Genomic DNA, 19,647 nt, shown 5'->3' with positions numbered 1-19,647 from the left:
CTTGTAGAATGCTGACCCGGAGATCAGAGGCTGAATGTCCTTGACTGCTGAAGTGTTCCCCAACTGGAAGGGAACAGTCCTGCCTGTTGATAGTCGCACGATGCCCGTTTATTCGTTGTCGCAGTGTCTGCATGGTCTCGCCAATGTACCACGCTTCGGGACATCCTTTCCTGCAGCGTATGAGGTAGACTACATTGGTCGAGTCGCACGAGTATGCGCCGCGTACCTGGTGGGTGGTGTTTCCACGTGTAATGGTGGTGTCCATGTCGATGATCTGGCATGTCTTGCAGAGATTACCCTGGCAGGGTTTTGTGGTGTTGTGGTTGCTGTTCTGAAGGCTGGGTATTTGCTGCAAACAATGGTTTGTTTGAGGTTGCGCGGTTGTTTGAAGGCCAGTAGTGGGGGTGTGGGGATGGCCAATGGCCCTCGTACGAACGGGATATGGCGCTCGACTCATTGATCGACAGTTCCACCGCACCACAGCAAAAAACCGCACCGACCTCCTCAGAAGACAAACACGGGGACACCACTGACAGAGTACCCTTCGTCGTCCAGTACTTTCCTGGGGCGGAGAAACTACGACATCTTCTTCGCAGCCTCCAACACATCATCAGCGAGGATGGACATCTTGCCAAGGCCATCCACCACACCCCCACTACTGGCCTTCAAACAACCGCGCAACCTCAAACAAACCATTGTTTGCAGCAAATACCCAGCCTTCAGAACAGCAACCACAACACCACAAAACCCTGCCAGGGTAATCTCTGCAAGACATGCCAGATCATCGACATGGACACCACCATTACACGTGGAAACACCACCCACCAGGTACGCGGCGCATACTCGTGCGACTCGACCAATGTAGTCTACCTCATACGCTGCAGGAAGGATGTCCCGAAGCGTGGTACATTGGCGAGACCATGCAGACACTGCGACAACGAATAAACGGGCATCGTGCGACTATCAACAGGCAGGACTGTTCCCTTCCAGTTGGGGAACACTTCAGCAGTCAAGGACATTCAGCCTCTGATCTCCGGGTCAGCATTCTACAAGGAGGCCTTCAGGAGACGCGACAACGCAAAATTGCTGAGCAAAAACTGTATAGCTAAGTTCCGCACGCATGAATGCGGACTCAACCGGGATCTGGGATTCATGTCGCATTACATTCGGCCCCCACCAACAAGCCTGGACTTGCAGAGGCCTACCGACTGAACTTGGCTTGGGACAATTCACACCTCTTTAATATATATATTCATTTCTTACATTCACCACAACCCGCGCTGCTGGCCTTGTTTTAATTACAAGCCAGCTGTCTTGGCCCACTGTGCTAAACCAGCCCCTGGTTTCTATCCCTCCTCAGTTCTGAAGAAGGGCCATACGGATTTGAAACGTTAACTCTATTTCTCGGTGACCTGCTGAGTTGATCCATAGGCTTGATTTCAGACATCCAGCATCTGCAGCATTTTGCTTTTATGGAGATGGAAATAGAGCTTGTTGAGAAAAAATCTGATGGGAAAGATCTCCTCAGTTCAATAGCACCCCCATCCCAATAGAAACGTGTTGGTACTCAGCTCTTGGTTGGAAGGAAGGGGTGGCAAGAATTCTCCTGCCCAGTGAGTGACATGGGGAGGGGACCATTGCTGGAGGAGAATTTCTGATTTAAGGAAGTCACTGCAAATTGTTCGGAGGTAATTGTTCAGAAAGATTTGAGGGAGTGAGGCAGTCACCACATCTCAAGGGCTGAGCGTGTTGCTTCTGCTGCTGGTTTAATGTGTTGAAGGCGGGCTGGGGGCGGCTCACTTTGATGTGGAAAGCCTCCATTTACAGAGCAGCTGCTGATTAAATTCTCTTTGTTCTGCACATGTTCACAGAAAGGAGAAAGTGGCCACTTCCTTACAAGGAATGTGGCTGCGGTTCGAAGACTCCTGGCAAAACTTGAACCCATCCCACCACCGCCTCCGTAACCCGCGGTAACGACCCTCCCCTCCCCGCAGATCGACTGCGGGGGGCGTCACTCTTGTCTCCTCCCGGGTGTTGGGTGTGAGGAGTGCGGGGATTCGGCTGGAGGTTGCGATGTGTTAGAGCCACTCGCTCGGGGAAATAAACCGGAGATTATGTCCTCGATGTTCGGTAAAGTGCGGGGCGGGGGTGTCGCCGCTCTGACCGCCGCCTCGGAGCGGGAGCGGGCTGTCCAGGCGGCCACCCCGGAGTGCAACATCGGAGTGCTCGGCTGCCCCGGCTCCGGCAAATCGGGTAAGTACTCCCCCAGCCCAACCCCATCCTCATCCCCCACACCCACCCATCCTCATCCCCCAACCCAACCCCCACCCATCCTCATCCCCCACACCCACCCATCCTCATCCCCCACACCCACCCATCCTCATCCCCCACACCCACCCATCCTCATCCCCCACACCCACCCATCCTCATCCCCCACACCCACCCATCCTCATCCCCCACACCCACCCATCCTCATCCCCCAACCCAACCCCATCCTCATCCCAAACCCCCACCCATCCTCATCCCCCACACCCACCCATCCTCGTCCCCCACACCCACCCATCCTCGTCCCCCACACCCACCCATCCTCGTCCCCCACACCCACCCATCCTCGTCCCCCACACCCACCCATCCTCGTCCCCCACACCCACCCATCCTCGTCCCCCACACCCACCCATCCTCGTCCCCCACACCCACCCATCCTCGTCCCCCACACCCACCCATCCTCGTCCCCCACACCCACCCATCCTCGTCCCCCACACCCACCCATCCTCGTCCCCCACACCCACCCATCCTCGTCCCCCACACCCACCCATCCTCGTCCCCCACACCCACCCATCCTCGTCCCCACACCCACCCATCCTCGTCCCCCACACCCACCCATCCTCGTCCCCCACACCCACCCATCCTCGTCCCCCACACCCACCCATCCTCGTCCCCCACACCCACCCATCCTCGTCCCCCACCCCACCCATCCTCGTCCCCCACACCCACCCATCCTCGTCCCCCACACCCACCCATCCTCGTCCCCCACACCCACCCATCCTCGTCCCCCACACCCACCCATCCTCGTCCCCCACACCCACCCATCCTCGTCCCCCACACCCACCCCTCCTCGTCCCCCACACCCACCCATCCTCGTCCCCCACACCCACCCATCCTCGTCCCCCACACCCACCCATCCTCGTCCCCCACACCCACCCATCCTCATCCCCCACACCCACATCCTCATCCCCCCCACCCACATCCTCATCCCCCCCCCCCCCCATCCTCATCCCCCCCCACCCACATCCTCATCCCCCCCCCCCACATCCTCATCCCCCCCACCCACATCCTCATCCCCCCCACCCACATCCTCATCCCCCACCCACATCCTCATCCCCCACCACATCCTCATCCCCCACCCCATCCTCATCCCCCCCCACACACCTCCCATCCCCCCCCACCCACACCTCATCCCCCCCACCCACATCCTCTTCCTCCCACCCACATCCTTCCTCCCCACCCCCATCCTCATCCCCCCCACCCCCATTCTCATCCCCCCCACCCCATCCTCATCCCCCCCACCACATCCTCATCCCCCCCACCCCATCCTCATCCCCCCCACCACATCCTCATCCCCCCACCCACATCCTCATTCCCCCCCACCCACATCCTCATCCCCCACCCACATCCATCCCCCCCCACCCACATCCTCATCCCCCCACCCACATCCTCATCCCCCCCACCCACATCCTCATTCCCCCTCACATCCCCAGCACCCCCCCCCCCCTCATTCCCCAGTCATCACCCCAACCCACCCTCATCCCTCACCAGCCCAGCCTTATCCCCAAAATCCCCACTGCAAGCTATCCAGGTGGGTAAAATCTCACTTGGCCGCTATTAGTGAACGTGACCATTTCCCTGAGAAATTTGGGAGGGGCCGGGGCATCGTTCGGTAACCAAGTTCAGAGAGGGGGATTTTACACATCACCACTGAAATGTGCAACTTTTGAATTACAGGGAATATTATTGAAAGTTCTCAACCGTTAGTTAGTCTAATTCTTGTTATGTTTGAAGCATTCGAATGAGACTGAACACCAATGTTTTCTTCCTTTAGCTCTGACTGTGAAATTTCTCACTAAAAGATTCATAAGCGAATACGACCCTTACCTGGGTAAGTGCCATAGATTTCTTTTTCACCCTACCCCCAATGTCCAACTTTTCAATCTGTACCTATTTTTTAAAATATAAATTTAGAGTACCCAATTATTTTTTTTCCAATTAAGTGGCAGATGGTTAGAGCGGGGTGCTAATAATGCCAAGGTCGCGGGTTCAATCCCCGTATTGGCCAACAATGCTAACCTGTCACGGAATCACATCTCCTCTCGTACCTTTTCCCCCCGAACGTTGGTACTGAGGGGAGGGCACCCTGTTTCTCCAACGCAAAATTAGTGTTTGTACCGTTTGGCTTTGTATAAATTATCTTAACAAAAAGACATGGCCAATCCACCTACGCTGCACATCTTTCGGTTGTGGGGGTGAGACCCACGCAGACACGGGGAGAATGTGCAAACTCCACACGGACAGTGACCCAGAGCCGGGATCGAATCTGAGACCTCGGCGCCGTGAGGCAGCAGTGCTAACCACTGCGCCAACATGCCGCCCCAATCTGTTCCTATTTTAATTTCAACCCACCTCTTGAAGTCCGCCTGGGGTGGAAGCCAGTTACTTCCGTGACACTGAGTACCCCCCCCCCCCCGGTCATTCTCTGCCGGCCTATGTGGGTCGGTTTGGGACGACCAGAATCCCCATTAGAACACTTGAGGATTGGTTAAAGGAGATATTCTGTACGCTGGAGTCAAAACTATTTTATGGAACTTGAAGATCCAGGGAAACAAGATCAAATTAACTGAGGGACAAATTAAAGGGACAGTCCCAAATGGAAACTGCCATGAACAAAATATGAATCACAAAGGAAACTTTAAGACATTAAGTCAAAATGATATTAACCGGGTTAATAAGCAACCCAGTACCTGGAAGGTCTCTATGGTGCCCGTGGATGCCTCATACTCCCCTCTCCAGGGACACCCGGCCTTGAAGGTAGCCGCAGAAGAGGGGCAGGCAGCCAGCCAGGCCGGACAACCCCTTGATCGCAAACTGCCTGAACCTGTTGGTGGCGAGCTTTGCCAGGCCCAGGAGCAGGTTCACGAGAAGGCCGTCCTCCCGCCCCTCCACCCCATGTGCCTGTAGATCAGGAGAGTGGGGCCGAAGTGCAAACAAACCTGCAACAAAATGTTTTTTAAATAATGAAACGGGGAGTGCAGTCTGTCACGGCTCACATAAACATGGCCCATGGACTCTACAAGGCCACAAAAAAGGGCAGGTATCTTGGGAGTCCGTGAACCGGTGCATCCTACAGTTGTGTGATACTTCTGCATGCGACACCCTCCACCTCAGGTCCCCGACGTTAAGGTGGAGGACTTCTTCATCGAGGGTCCTCTGCCGCCAGATGGCAGCAAGGCATGCCAAGGTGTGTCCGGGCAAGGGCAAGGAAGTAAAGGGTGAGCAGCAGCAGTCCATACAAGAAACCCCTCTGTGCAGTATGAAAGGGTACGGGGGGCATTTCCGCGACGTGATTCAAGCTGTGGTTCCATGCAGTTTAACTGTCCTGTCACGTGTTATGCCCTCACCCAATCTCGATTATTGTGACTATAAACCTCTTTGAGACATTCTATGCCAGTGATAATATGACTGTGACTGTGTGTGGAGTTTGCAAGTTCTCCCCATGTCTGCGTGGGTTTCCTCCCACAGTCCAAAGTTGTGCAGGTTAGGTGGATTGGCCATGGGCAATGCTGATGATCATGGTTACGGGAAAGGGTGGGGGAGTGGGCATAGGTGGGGTGCTCTGGTCAGTGAGACCCGCTGGGCCGAATGGCCTCCTTCCACAATCTAGGGATTCTGTGGATGGGGCAGGACAGGAAAGATGGAATTGGGATAGCGTAGGAAGAGGGGGTGGAATGGAGGTTGGAACAGGAGTCATAGAGGATGAAAGCACTGGGATGGCATGGGAAAGTTGCCATGGGATGAATATAGCAACAAAGATAGTAATTTCACTCCAAATCTATTGAGGGTCTTTGCCAGTTTATTTATTGATGATCTTGAGGGATATTGACAGGGTAGATGTGGAGAGGATGTTTCCTCTTGTGGGAGAATCTAAAACCAGGGGTCACTATTTAAAAATAAACCCCTTATTTTTAAATCATTTAAGACAGATGAGGGGATTTTTTTCTCTGAGGGTCGTGGTTTCTGCAACTCTGTTCCTCACAAGGCAGTGGAAGCAGAATCTTTGAATAATTTCAAGGCGGAGTTAGATAGATACTTGATACTCAAGGGCGTGAAAGGTGAGGGTGGACAAGAATGTGGGGTTGAGGTTACACTCAGATCATCCATGATCTTAATGAATGGTGGAGCAGGCTCGATGGGCTGAGTGGCCTTTTCCTGCTCTTAATTCATATAATGGTATTTATAAAAAGTCATCAGTAATTAATTCGATAACAAACATTTATTAACCACCTGATTCACCAGGATAGGTGACGAGAATGTGGAACTTGCTGCCACATGGATTGGTTGAAGCAGAGAGTACTGATACCTTTTAAGATGAGGCTTGATACATAAGGAGAAGGGGAATCGTGGGTACAATGAGAGGAGGTAATCGTAGTGAGAGAAGCTGGTGTGGAGTCTGAACACCAAGACCGATCAGTCGGGCCGACTGTATCTATGCTGTCGATTCTATTTAAATGTTCTGACAAATTTAAAATGGCAATTGTCTTGGACACTGTTGCAAAGCAGGGGTTTTGAAACACAAACACTTCAGTACTTCAGAATATTCAGTGTACAAAAATACCACAACTAAACTGATTACAGCCGATAATCTATCGGACGTTTTACAAAAGGAAGTGGCCGCGTATTTTGCAATGGCTTATAGTTCACCTTATCTCTGCCAGTGAGTTACAGAACTGCTTCGATGCTATACCAGGAGTAGCTGGTAATGCCAACACTTTCTTTTGAGGTTTTTAATAATACATTATTAGTCTATCTAATTTTGACACTCTTATCCATTACTGCAAAATTACAGCAGTGATTCAACTCACAAGCATCCATTTGGAGTTCTCCCCTATTTGGTTTGAAGAATATATTTGGAGTACCCAATCATTTTTTTTTACAACTAAGAGGTAATTTAGCATGGCCAATCCACCTACCCTGCGCATCTTTGGGCTGTGGGGGTGAAACCCAAGCAGACACGGGGAAAATGTGCAAACTCCACACGGACAGTGACCCGGGGCCGGGATTGTACCTGGGTCCTCAGCGCCGTGAGGCAGCAGTGCTAACCACTGTACCCCATGCCGCCCTTCCCTGTGTATTTGTGTATTAAATATTTATTTTCTTTTGAGTGTGTGAAAAGAGTTGGTCGGTGATAGGGATGATGCAGGAAATTACCCAGGTGTTCATTAGAAGTCTATCATTTCTCAAAGTTATCACTAAGATAAATTGTTAACTTGTCAGCATTCCTCAACAAAGACTTTTGCAATCTAGATTAAAATGAAGACTAGAGGGATGGATTATATGCTATTCGCATAATTGCTATTCTGTTTTCGAAGTTCCCGATGTGTTTTGCTTGATATTGGTGATTTGAAGGACTGTTCGTTGCTGACAATATTATTCTGTTCCAGAGGATACCTACACCACTGAAGAAACTGTAGATCACCAGTCAGTCCTCTTAAAAATAATGGACACAGCCGATCAGGTAACGAAGGCTTACGCAGTGCAAGGAGGGTAAATGCTGGATCCGGTAGCTGCAATAACAAAATATCCAGACCACTAAAGCAAAATTTTATACTGATTCAAATAACCTAAATCTTTCATTTCTAGGCATCTACAGAGTTAATAATAAATGGTGCTCGAGTAGACAGTTAATGAGTGAACCATTGGACTTTTAAATACCTAGTTTTTGCTGAGCTATTTAATATAAAACTTAGTAACTTGGCTACAAGGCTACACTTCTGCCCTTTCTGACCAAATACATTACACAAGACATGTCTAAAACCAATGGGCGAGATTCTCCCATATGGGGAGAAATCGTAAGGCTGGCGTCAAATCCGGGCGGGTTTGACGCCAGCCCCCCCCTTCCCGACCGGGAACCGATTCTGGTCCCCGGTCGGGGCTAGCATCCCGACGCCGTAAACTCCGGCATCGCGGGCTTAACGAATTTCGTTAAGCTCGCTTGCCAGAGTTAGCGCCGGCTGACGCGTCATATGACGTCAGCCGCGCATGCGCGGATTGGAAGACTCCAACCCGCGCATACGCGGATGACGTCATCGCGCATTTGCGCGAAACCTGCGCATGCGCGGGCCAGGATGCCCCTCAGCCGCCCCGCGAATGGATACTGCGGGGCGGCGGAAGGACAAAGAGTGCGCGGGCATCGGGCCCGCTGCCCGCGATCGGTGCCCACCGATCGCGGGCCCATGGCACCAATCGGTGCTATGGTTTTAAAAATCGAGAGTTTACGGCCGTTTTTACGAACGGCCAGACCAGGTGTGTTTGCCGTTCGTAAAAACAGCCGTAAAGGGCTGGGAACTCGGCCCATCGATCAGCTGAGAATCGCTGCCGGTCGTAAAAAAACGGCGGCAGCGATTCGTATCGGGAGTCGGGCGTGGGGGGGGGGGGGGGGGAGAATAGCGGGAGGGCGTCGGAACAGCGTGGCCGTAAAATTTTACGAGCCACGCTATTCTCCGCACCGTCGGGAGTGCGGAGAATCTCGCCCAATGTTTTTTTTTAATTTAGAGTACCCAATTCATTTTTTTCCAATTAAGGGGCAATTTAGCATGGCCAATTTACCTAGCCTGCGGATCTTTGGGTTGTGAGGGCAAAACCCACGCAAACACGGGGAGAATGTGCAAACTCCACACGGACAGTGACCCAGAGGCGGGAAAGAACCTGGAACCCTCTGCGCCACCGTGCTGCCCTTTCTAAGACCAATGCTAATAGAGTTTTAAAATACCAAGGTAAATAGAGTGACACTTTTCTAAGAGTTGGCTGTTCAGTAACAGTAAACAGACGAGGTAATGTTTTCCTCTACTTTATAGGACGAATGTACAGTTGCATTTTGTCTATATTCTTCATCAGCTATTATATGTTTGAGAAGCTGTATCCCTTCCAGTTCCGTTTTCTTTTTCAAAACAAATAAACTATAAGCTCTTGTCAATTAAGATACCGTTTAACAAAGATTGCAAAAATAAATATGGCACAGATGTGCATTTAAGTTAAAGGGTTTTGTTATAAACCTCAGTTATTGGTAATCGTATACATATTACGCAAATGCCTTTTGCACTACACATTTTTAACTGATAAATGACTGTGGGAACGTTAATAACCCTGGTGAGACTAAAGGAAAGTATTAATTTTAACTTCGGGACTAGGGCAACACGGCGCAGTGGGTTAGCCCTGCTGCCTCACGGAGCCAAGGTCCCAGGTTCGATCCCAACTCTGGGTCACTGTCCGTGTGGAGTTTGCATATTCTCCCCGTGTTTGCGCGAGTTTCGCCCCCACAACCCAAAAATGTGCAGGCTAGGTGGATTGGCCATGCTAAATTGCCCCTTAATTGGAAAAAATGAATTGGGTACTCTAAATTTTTTTTAAAAATTTAACTTCGGGACTCAACGTTGAGTTCAGCAACTTTAGATTGTGACCTTTCTCTTCCACCTTAAACCCTTTAAAAAAAATATTTCATGCATGTATTGCCTCAATGTATAGGGCAGCACGGTAGCAGTGGTTAGCTCAGTTGCTTCACAGCTCCGGGGTCCCAGGTTCGATTCCCGGCTTGGGTCACTGTCTGTGCGGAGTCTGTACTTTCTCCTTGTGTCTGCGTGGATTTCCTCCGGGTGCTCGTTTCCTTCCACAGTCCAAAGACATGCAGATAAGTTGCATTGGCCATGATAAATTTCCCTTGGTGTCCAAAAAAGTTGTATGGGGTTACTGGGTTACGTGGTTACGGGGATAGGGTGGAGGCGTGGGCTTAAGTGGGAGTGCTCTTTCAGGGGTCGGTGTAGACTCGATGGGCCAAATGGCCGCCTCCTGCACTGTAAATTCGATGAATTCGATGAATCAATGCAAACCCCGCCATTCCCACTCCCACACCAGGCCATCTGTCTTTTGTTCTTAAAATTGCTACATTTGTTTGCAATCTCTCACAGCTACATAGTTCTGATGAAGAGCCAAAAGGACTCGAAACATTGACTCTGCTTTCTCTCCTTACAGATGCTGCCAGGCCTGCTGAGTTTCTCCAGCATCCTCTGTCCTTGTTTCAGATTCCAGCATCTGCAGCATTTTGCTTAAATACATTTTAAGTTTCTTATTGAATCTGCATTATGCTCCATGTGTTATGGTTTCCTGCCTTGTTGGCTTTCTATTTTTAGCTATCACATTTTTACCCTGTTATGGAAGACATTTCAATTTTAAAATTAAACTCACAAGCCTTGTGACAGGGAGAACAATATATTTTGTGGACGGCACGGTGCGGACGGCATGGTGACAGAGGTTCAATTCCAGCCTCGGGTCACTGTCTGTAGAGTTTGCGTGTCTGTGTGGGTTTCCCTCGGATGCTCTGACTTCCTCCCACAGTGCAAAGCGGTGCAGGTTAGGTGGATTGGCCATGCTAAATTACCCTTTAGTGCCCAGGAATGTGCAGGTCGGGTTATGGGGATTGGATGGGGAGTGGACATGGGCAGACTGCTCATTCGAAGAGGTCGATTCAGACTCGATGGGCCAAATGGCCTGCTTCAGCATTATGGGGATTTTATGATTCTAAAGTTTTCTCACTGGCCAATCAGTCTCAACAGTGAATGAATGTAGGATAGAATAGGTGTAATTAAACCTAAATGCTTTTTTTTCTAAATCAAAGAACATTGTGAGTACAATCGGTAATATTTTCTTATGCTTTAATTGTAGTAAAATGGTAATTCTTTCAAATGCGGTTTTGTCAAAAATAACAGATCTCCACAAATATTATTGCACATAGCAATCAGTGAAATTCTACACCTGTACTTTTGCTGAACATGAGAATATTTGCATCTCTAAAGATAGTAAAATAGTTTGTTAAGGAATAATAAAAGGTGTTGTTTCCACTAACTGTGGAACGCGAAACTGAACTCGAGATAAATAAACAATAAATACAAATTTGGGGGGGGGGGGTGGGTGGGTGTGGGGGGGACGACTGTCTGATACGAGCAGAGGTGAGACCATGAAGAATGAGATACTGAACTAAACAAGAACTTTTAATGAAGCATGCATGTCGTTTATCCCACCAATCTGTTATCAGGTACCCTGGAGGAGAGTCTTTATGGCCTTATCAGCCTATGTTGTTACTGTGCAGTGATTTATGTATCCGTGCTCCTAGATTTCTTTGCCCCTGTGCCCATTTTGACCCCCATTGTTAATGAGATGTGTATCAGCTGCGGAATGATCATAGCTTCTGAGCAGATTCCCTGCAAAATTTGTAAGTCGCATTCACGTAAAACGTATTTCTGTTTTTTATTATGTTTTAACCGACCCAGTGACCAGCCAATAACTTTGATTCCACAGTATATCTTATTTAAATAGCAAGATAAAGTTACAGTATTCCATGGTGTTCAATATTTGCTTGCCAGATTGTATTGTGCTGCCTGTAAATATGTATGATGTGTATTATATCAGTGCTTATACTTTGCTCAGGTGCGTGTGCCTGTGTGTGTGTGTGTTTGCTCTTAAAAGCATTTTTCAGATAACTCCCTAATTTAGCAATGTGCCTATGACTTCATAACGGTGAACAATAATTTTTATTTTGAAAACTAGGACAAACCAGCGAACTCTGAACGTTATCTGACCTGGGCAAATGCATTCATTGTCGTCTACAGTATCGATAATCGGAAGAGCTTTGAAGGGTGCCTCCATTATCTAAATGCAATTTCTACTCATGCTAAAGGACTGCCACATGATTTTCCAATAATTTTGCTGGGCAATAAATTGGACATGGAGCGATACAGGTAAGAATACCATATGACAGTGAATGACTTAGGTCTGTAGGAATTTGAAGGGCTTAGTGGTTCAATTGCCACTCAGTCTGTACATAATCTCCTGCACTAAAAGAGATTTGTGCTTGTGAATTTCCTCGAGTTAAAAAGGACTATTGGAACGAGAGTAATCTATTCAGCCTCTCAAGTCTGTACCGCCATTCAGTTGGAGCATGGCTGATCTGTAATTTAATTCGGTTCACCCACATTACTTTCATCTCCCCCGTGCCACTGTAACCAGCTATCTCTGTTGCAGGCAGCACAACCCTGCTCTGCAAAGAAAAGTGTAGCCTACAGTGAGACAGCAATAGAGACCAATAATCCGGGATGCTACAGGTGCACCCCTATATTCCCCCATTTTATAGGGCAGTATTTTTTTAATGATGCTTTTTCAAACAGCTCTGACAAGAGTTCCACTCTTTAAATTAATTTGAAGCGTATTCCTTATTTATGTTGCAAACTTGGATAGAACTGATGCCCCATTCAGCATGAAATATATACTTGAATTCAAAATGCTCGTTACTCGTTATCTACTATGAGGCAACCTTTGGTGTATTTTTTTTCAGATGGCAAAAAGAAATAAATGTTGGTTTGTGTCTTCACCTTCTCTAGCATGTTTATTTGAAATTATTAAAGCACGTTTGTGTCCTTGCAAGTAATATTAGAATGCAAATTTGTTTCATTCCAAGATCTGTAATTCAGACAACTCTATCATAGAACTATAGAATCCTTACAGTGCAGAAGGTGGCCATTTGGCCCATCAAGCCTGCACTGACCCTCTGAAAGGGCACCCTACCTAGGCACATTCCCCTGCCTTATCCCTGTAACTCCAGCTGACCTGCACATCTTTGGACTGTGGGAGTAAACCGGAGCGCCCGGAGGAAATGCATGCGGACACGGGGAGAACGTGCAAACTCCACACAGTCACACAAGGCTGGAATTGAACCCAAGTCCCTGGTGCTGTGAGGCAGCAGTGCTAACCACTGTACATCTCAAAGTATTTTAGATATTTGCCACTTATTAATTATGCATATTAACATATTTTGGAAACAATCTATTTTCTGTTTTCAGACAGGTAAGCAAGTCTGATGGACTGTCACTGGCATCCAAATATAACTGTTCATTTTATGAAGTGTCTGCTAGTTTGGATTTTGAGTCTGTGCAGAATGTGTTCCACGAACTGATTCGGGAGGTGAGGCGCGAGACTGAACGTCATCTTCCTGTCAGGCCTCTCTTCATTTCCGAGGACAAACCCGTGTTGGGCATTGCCCACCCACCTGCCTTTGCCCACGCTGTTAAACACCACCCGCCTATATTTGGAACGCAACGTCTGTCCACTGCCACCTACAAGGAAATTCCCACCATCACGTCAGCTAAACTAGTCACTGTGAAGTCAGCAAGGGCACAAAGCAAGCGGAGAACTCCCACACTAACCTTACTTAAAGGATTTAAAATATTTTAAAATAGTAATCATTGCATTGAATGCCAAAGCTCCGCGTAACTTTCTTCTATCAAGTTAGGTTAAAAATTCTCTTCTGGCTAGCGACTATGGAACTAAGACTATCGCAATACTTGATCATTATCAACCTAACTAACTGAACATCAAAGGACTTCATCTGGTATTAGTCTGATCTTTCGTGAAACTTTGGATTTGGGATTGGACAAATGGACCGCCAGGTGTAGCAGTGTGACCGTTGTCAATTGCTGGCTGAAGCCTCTTTTAGGAAAGGATATTTATTTGTTGCAGTGTCTGCTACAGGAATGAAGCCAAAAAAGGAAATGTATCTGTTCCAGTAACCTGAAGGCTGTCATCACGTGAAGACATATTCCTCAATATGTTTAAGATGATAATGGGGAGTCAAACGTTGATTGCAGCACATTTCGGAGGTTAAAAAGAATGAACATTTTTCAAGAGCTAACATTGGACGGAGTGTTTACGTTTCAATTTTAAGAAGTGTTCATTAGATTACATAAGGTTTTGCATATTTTATAAGGAAGAGGAATGCACAGAGACTCAATAAACTTGCACACAGAATGCTTTCTGCAATCTTTTATCTGGTTATGAAATTTCTTTTGCAAATGATAGATTGACACATTAGTCCTTGAGAATGGGCACTGTCCTTCTGAGTCGAAACCAGGTTAGCTAAGGTGATCATCGTCCTTTCTCTCTTCTCACCTTTCCTGCCACCTGCACTGATATGGGTGGCATGGTAGCACAGTGCCTCCGTGTACCCAAACAGATGCCGGAATGTGGCGACTAGGGGCTTTTCACAGTAACTTCATTAGAGTGTTAATGTAAGTCTACTTGTGACAATAAAGATTATAATTAAATAATGGGCAGCATGGTGGCACAGTGGTTAGCACTGTTGCTTCACAACACCAGGGTCCCAGGTTTGATTCCAGATGGGTCACTGTCTGTGCGGAGTCTGCACGTTCCCCCTGTGTCTGCGTGGGTTTCCTCCGGGTGCTCCAGTTTCCTCCCACAAGTCACGAAAGACATGGTGTTAGGTGGATTGGACATTCTGAATTCTCTCTCTGTGTACCCGAACAGGTGCCGGAGTATGGCGACTAGGGGATTTTCACAGTAACTTCATTGCAGTGTTAATGTAAGTCTACTTGTGACAATAATAAAGATTATCATTTATCATCATTATTATCATTATTATTATCACTTGTTGCCATACAAAGTGTATTTGGGCATTTGCAAATTTTCCATTTGGGTATGGGATTCTAACATGACTAAAGAGTCCATACGTTGACCTGAATTAACCATCTCACTCCAAGATGATGGGGATGGCCAGTGTGAAGGATTGAAATGTTCAGACTGCTGCACTGGGATGTACTGAACTATGTTTGGACTTAAAAAGTATGTTCGGATGTTGAGTAAAGTTGTCAATTATGGCCTGTGAGTAATTGTTGACTGAAGATCTAAATAAAATTTTAAAAATCCCTGATATTCACGGCCAGGCAACCATTGAAAATGAACCAATAAATAAATATTAAAATCACAGGATAATACAGCGCAGAAGAGGCCCTTCAGCCCATCGAATCTGCACCAATGCTTGAAAAACACCTGACCTGCCTACCTAACCCCATTTGCCAGCACTTGGCCCAGGACCTTGAATGTTTTGACGAAATACAAAAACGTGTTCGCATTACGGTTACATCACTTGCTGCAAAACCCCAGCTATCTGTTACCTATCAGGCAAATGGCGTCATTTCTGGTTTTATTTCCAGCATATTGGAATATATAAGCTTCTTATTTGTAGGGGAGAAAAGCACTGGGCTAGATTCTCCGCCGGTGGGCTTCTCCGTTGCGCCGGCAGCAAACCCACACCCGTGGGTTTCCCGACTGCATGGCGTGGCCAGAATGGGAAATCCCATTGGCAGGTAGCAGGAACAGAGAATCCCGCTGGCCAGGAAAACGCGGCTGGTGGACCTGAGATTCCCGCCTATGATCTTTCAAAATTTATCTCTGATTGTTCATTGGATTGCAAGATTCCGAATCGGAAGCTAATTTTGTGACTTAGTACTTGTGAATAATGTTGGATTAATAAATATCCAAAGTAATGTTCCAATTTTTCTTTTTCTCCCACACATTTTATTGCCCTTGTAGCCTCTTAACTGTGCACAATTCTTTGTCAAACATAGTAGCCCATGTGAGGAAATGCCCACAACCAATGTACAGAGATCCCAAATAGTCAATTGTGTCATTACAATCAAAAAAGCGGGCCATTTGGTCCATCAAGTCCATGCCGGCTCTCTGTAGAGCAATTCAATCAGTTCTCATTCCCGCTGAAGCCTGGCAAGTTCATTTCACTTGCGCGCATCCAGTTTCCATTTGAAATCATCGGGCGGGGTGGGATGGGGGTGGAATTTTGCACCTGGGTTCACCCTGAGTGCAAATAACAATGCGAGCGCAAAATCCCACGAGGGCTGACAAAGGAAAATCTTGCCAGCAAGATCTAGTTTTCAAATTTTTCCTGCCATTTATGTGATGAATGTATTGCTGTAACAATTCACCATGTGCTTATCTGTTTTACTCTGTTGCACATATGGGCTCCACCTCTGGACCATTGTATGGTATTACCTATAATGTAGCATGCTGGGGCCTGTGTGGGCTCCGCCCCTTGAGGGGAGGTATAAAGAGCAGTCGCCCTGTAGGCGGCTCCCACTAACAGATCAGTCACAGGCAGGCACTGTTCTAGTTGATTAAAGCCACACTTTACTTCTACTCCAGGTTTCGTGTGAATTGATGGTCGCATCACCTTACTCCCAAGAAGGGCCAAAATGTCATTGTATTAACATATCATTAGCAGGCTTCCCCACTGTACCATTTCCCCCCCCACATTAAGGACTCCTCCCTCGCTGCATGACGTGATGTCAGCAAGATTTACAACTGGCTTTTTAAAAACGAACCAGGTGATGCGTGCACAGGTAGGTACAGCCCCTGTGGGGGGAGTTGGATGTGCTGGGTGCAGTGGCAGGGTGCCAGAAGGCAGTGCCAAGTTGCCAAGGGGCAATGCTGGGAGAGGGGGGGCTTCAGTTGGGGAGGTCCGTGGGGCAGGGAGGGGTCTCCCCCATCCCATGTCTCAGTACCATGGGGGGAGGGGGGGTTTCCCTGGTTGAGAGGGTGGGATGCATGTGCATGGTGGGTGTCTATCTCCATGGGCAGGATCTTCCTTTTTATTAAGATCAGGACGCCTTTTTATAAAAGGATTGCTGGAGAGCCAACCTTGCCCGGCCAGCGTGAGATATGATTCCAGCATTTCCTTTTAACAAAGTGCTGCACAATAGAGAGAGAAAGGCTGACAGTGCAGTGGGTGAGCCGTGGATCTGATTTCTCACCTGGTCCAGCACTTAGGGAAAAAAAGGAAAATGCCGCCCATTGTCTCAGTTTCCACTACCCTTGTAGGCAAAGAGTTCCAGGTTATTCTCATGCGTGGTTTAAAAAAAAACCTTCCTCGCACCCCTTCTGTATCTTAAATCTGTGTCCTCTTGCCCGGTATCATCAGCTAATGGCAACAATTTTTCTTTGTCTGCATTATCCAAATCTGCCGTAATCCTGCACACCGCTATCCGATCTCCTCTCAATTTCCTTTGCTCCAAACTGAATAATCCCAGCTTCTCCATAACTTTGGAATCCCCCACACCTGGAACCACTCGGGCAAATCTCTGCACCCTATGCAGGACGCCTCGACATCCTTCCCAAAGTGTGATGACCAGAACTGTACGCAATACTCCAGTTGTGGTCGAACCAGAGCTTTATCAAGGTTCTGCATTGCTTCCCTGCTTTTGTACTCAATACATCCTTTTAGGAAGCTTAAAATCCCACATATGTTTGATGCACGATCAATTGCACAAAGACTCAGATTGGATACAACTGTGGCTTTATTGCAGTCGGATGTGTGTCCTCCTGCTGCAGCTGGCGAAATGGCAGATCAGTGGAGGACACGAATATTTATACAGCTCCTAGTGGGCGGAGCCAGCAGGCAGGGGCTACCGGCGAACCTGTAGTACAGGTCCTACCTTACATCCCCTAATACAGATGTACACAGTGGTTCACCACATTCACCCCCTGTTAAAAATGAGTCTGGCGGGAGTGGTGTGGAACTATATACGGTGTTGAGAATTATGTGTCTTAGAAAATGAGTGGGGAAGAAAAACAAAATGTCCATTTTGACGGTCTGGTGCCCGTCAGAGGTTCAGTCGATCCGGTGCTTTGACGATTCGCTGGGAGCGACGTAACGGTGGCGGCGCTGGCGGTGCTGGTGTCACCGATGTTGGTGCTGGTGGTGCTGGTGCTGGCCTGCAGTCAGATGACCCCGGTGAGCGTGCCGAAATCTTCTTCGTCCTCTTGCGTGGGCAGGGGAAGGTGGGATGGATCTGTTGGGGTTAATGTTGGGAGCGCTGGGGGAGGGGAGGGTGGCGCATGGGTGGGGAAGTGTGTTTGGCTGGAACCTGACGGTGCCAGGTCCCCGAGGGAGACAGTATCTTGGCAGCCGTCGGGGAACTCCACGTAGGCATACTTGGGCCTCTTTTTCGACGGATGAGTGCCAAATTTCAGTGGCATGAAGGGTGCGGGAAAAGAATGCCACGGGTCTGCCTGCCTGATTTAGAGTGGCAGCAAGGGCGACATCTGAAGCGTCGCTTTCTACTTGAAAGGGCAGTGTCTCGTCTATTGCGTGCATACCGGCCTTGGCTATGTCTGCTCTGATATGGGCGAAGGCATGTTGTGCCTCGGCCGCGAGGGGAAATTGAGTGGACTGTATGAGTGGGCGGACCTTGTCCGCATAGTTTGGGACCCACTGGGCGTAGTACGAAAAGAACCCCAGGCAGCATTTGTGGGCCTTGGGGCAGTGGGGGAGGAGGAGCTCCATGAGGGGGCGCATGCGGTCGGGATCGGGCCCCAGAAGTCCGTTTTGGACTACATAGCTGAGGGTGGCTAAGCGGGTCGTACTGAACATACACTTCTCTTTATTATACGTAAGGTTGAGAAGAGTGGCGGTGCGGAGGAATTTAGCGAGGTTGGCATCGTGGTCCTGCTGATCATGGCCGCTGATGGTGACATTATTTAAGTACGGAAACGTGGCCCGCAAACCGTACCCGTCGACCATTCGGCCCATCTCCCTTTGGAAGACCGAGACGCCGTTAGTGACGCCGAAGGGAACCCTAAGAAAGTGATAGAGTCGACCGTCTGCTGCGAAGGCAGTGTATGGACGGTCCGATTTACGGATGGTGAGCTGGCGGTAGGCGGATTTCAGGTCAATTGTTGAGAAGACCCGGTACTGCGTGATCTGATTGACCATATCAGATATGCGTGGGAGGGGGTACGCGTCGAGCTGCGTGTACCGATTGATGGTCTGGTTGTAGTCCACGACCATTCTGTGTTTGTCCCCAGTTTTAACTACTACCACTTGGGCTCTCCAGGGGCTGTTGCTGGCCTCGATGATACCCTCCCGAAGCAGCCGCTGGACCTCGGACCTGATGAAGGCCTTGTCCTGGGTGCTGTACTGTCTGCTCCTGGTGACAACAGGTTTGCAATCCGAAGTTAGATTGGCAAAGAGGGAGGGGGGTCAACCTTGAGGGTCGTGAGGTCGCAAACGGTGAGTGGAGGTAGGGGCCTGCCGAATTTGAGGGTGAGGCTCTGGAGATTGCACTGGAAATCCAGGCCCAGCAATAGTGTAGTGCAGAGGTTGGGGAGGACGTAGAGACGGAAAGCGCTGAATTCTACGCCCTGGACTGTGAGAGTGACCGTACAGAATGCTCGGATCGGGACAGAGTGGGATCCGGAGGCCAGGGAGATCCGCTGGTTGGCAGGGTAGACCGCGAGGGAGCAGTGCCTTACCGTATCCAGTGTATGAAGCTTTCGGTGCTCCCGGAGTCCAGCAGGCAAGAGGTCACATGGCCATTGATTTTCACCGTTGTCGAAGCGGTGGACAAGTTGTGTGGACGAGACTGGTCCAGTGTCATCGAGGCAAGCTGCGGGTGGTCGCCAGAGGTTTCGGATGGAGATAGTCGGCGGCCCAGGTCGTGGGATGTCGGTGGCGTTCCTGCCTCA

The 19,647-nt window shown here is 48.9% G+C and overlaps 1 protein-coding gene across 1 annotated transcript; it reads left to right on the top strand.

Moving 5' to 3' along the window:
* The first annotated feature begins 1,714 nt into the window (after positions 1–1,714).
* On the top strand, positions 1,715–14,138 carry rasl12 (RAS-like, family 12). The gene is made up of 5 exons (XM_038813283.1): positions 1,715–2,253; positions 4,100–4,156; positions 7,713–7,786; positions 11,869–12,059; positions 13,158–14,138. Exons 1-5 carry the CDS (start codon positions 2,115–2,117, stop codon positions 13,546–13,548), a joined length of 852 nt encoding a protein of 283 aa, XP_038669211.1. The 5' UTR covers positions 1,715–2,114; the 3' UTR covers positions 13,549–14,138.
* The last annotated feature ends 5,509 nt before the right edge of the window (positions 14,139–19,647 follow it).

The sequence above is a fragment of the Scyliorhinus canicula genome, chromosome 12 (genome assembly GCF_902713615.1).
Source record: "Scyliorhinus canicula chromosome 12, sScyCan1.1, whole genome shotgun sequence".
In the NCBI taxonomy this organism is placed as follows: domain Eukaryota; kingdom Metazoa; phylum Chordata; class Chondrichthyes; order Carcharhiniformes; family Scyliorhinidae; genus Scyliorhinus; species Scyliorhinus canicula.
Note: the sequence above shows the minus strand (reverse complement) of the source record. Positions and strands in the feature narration are given on the sequence as shown.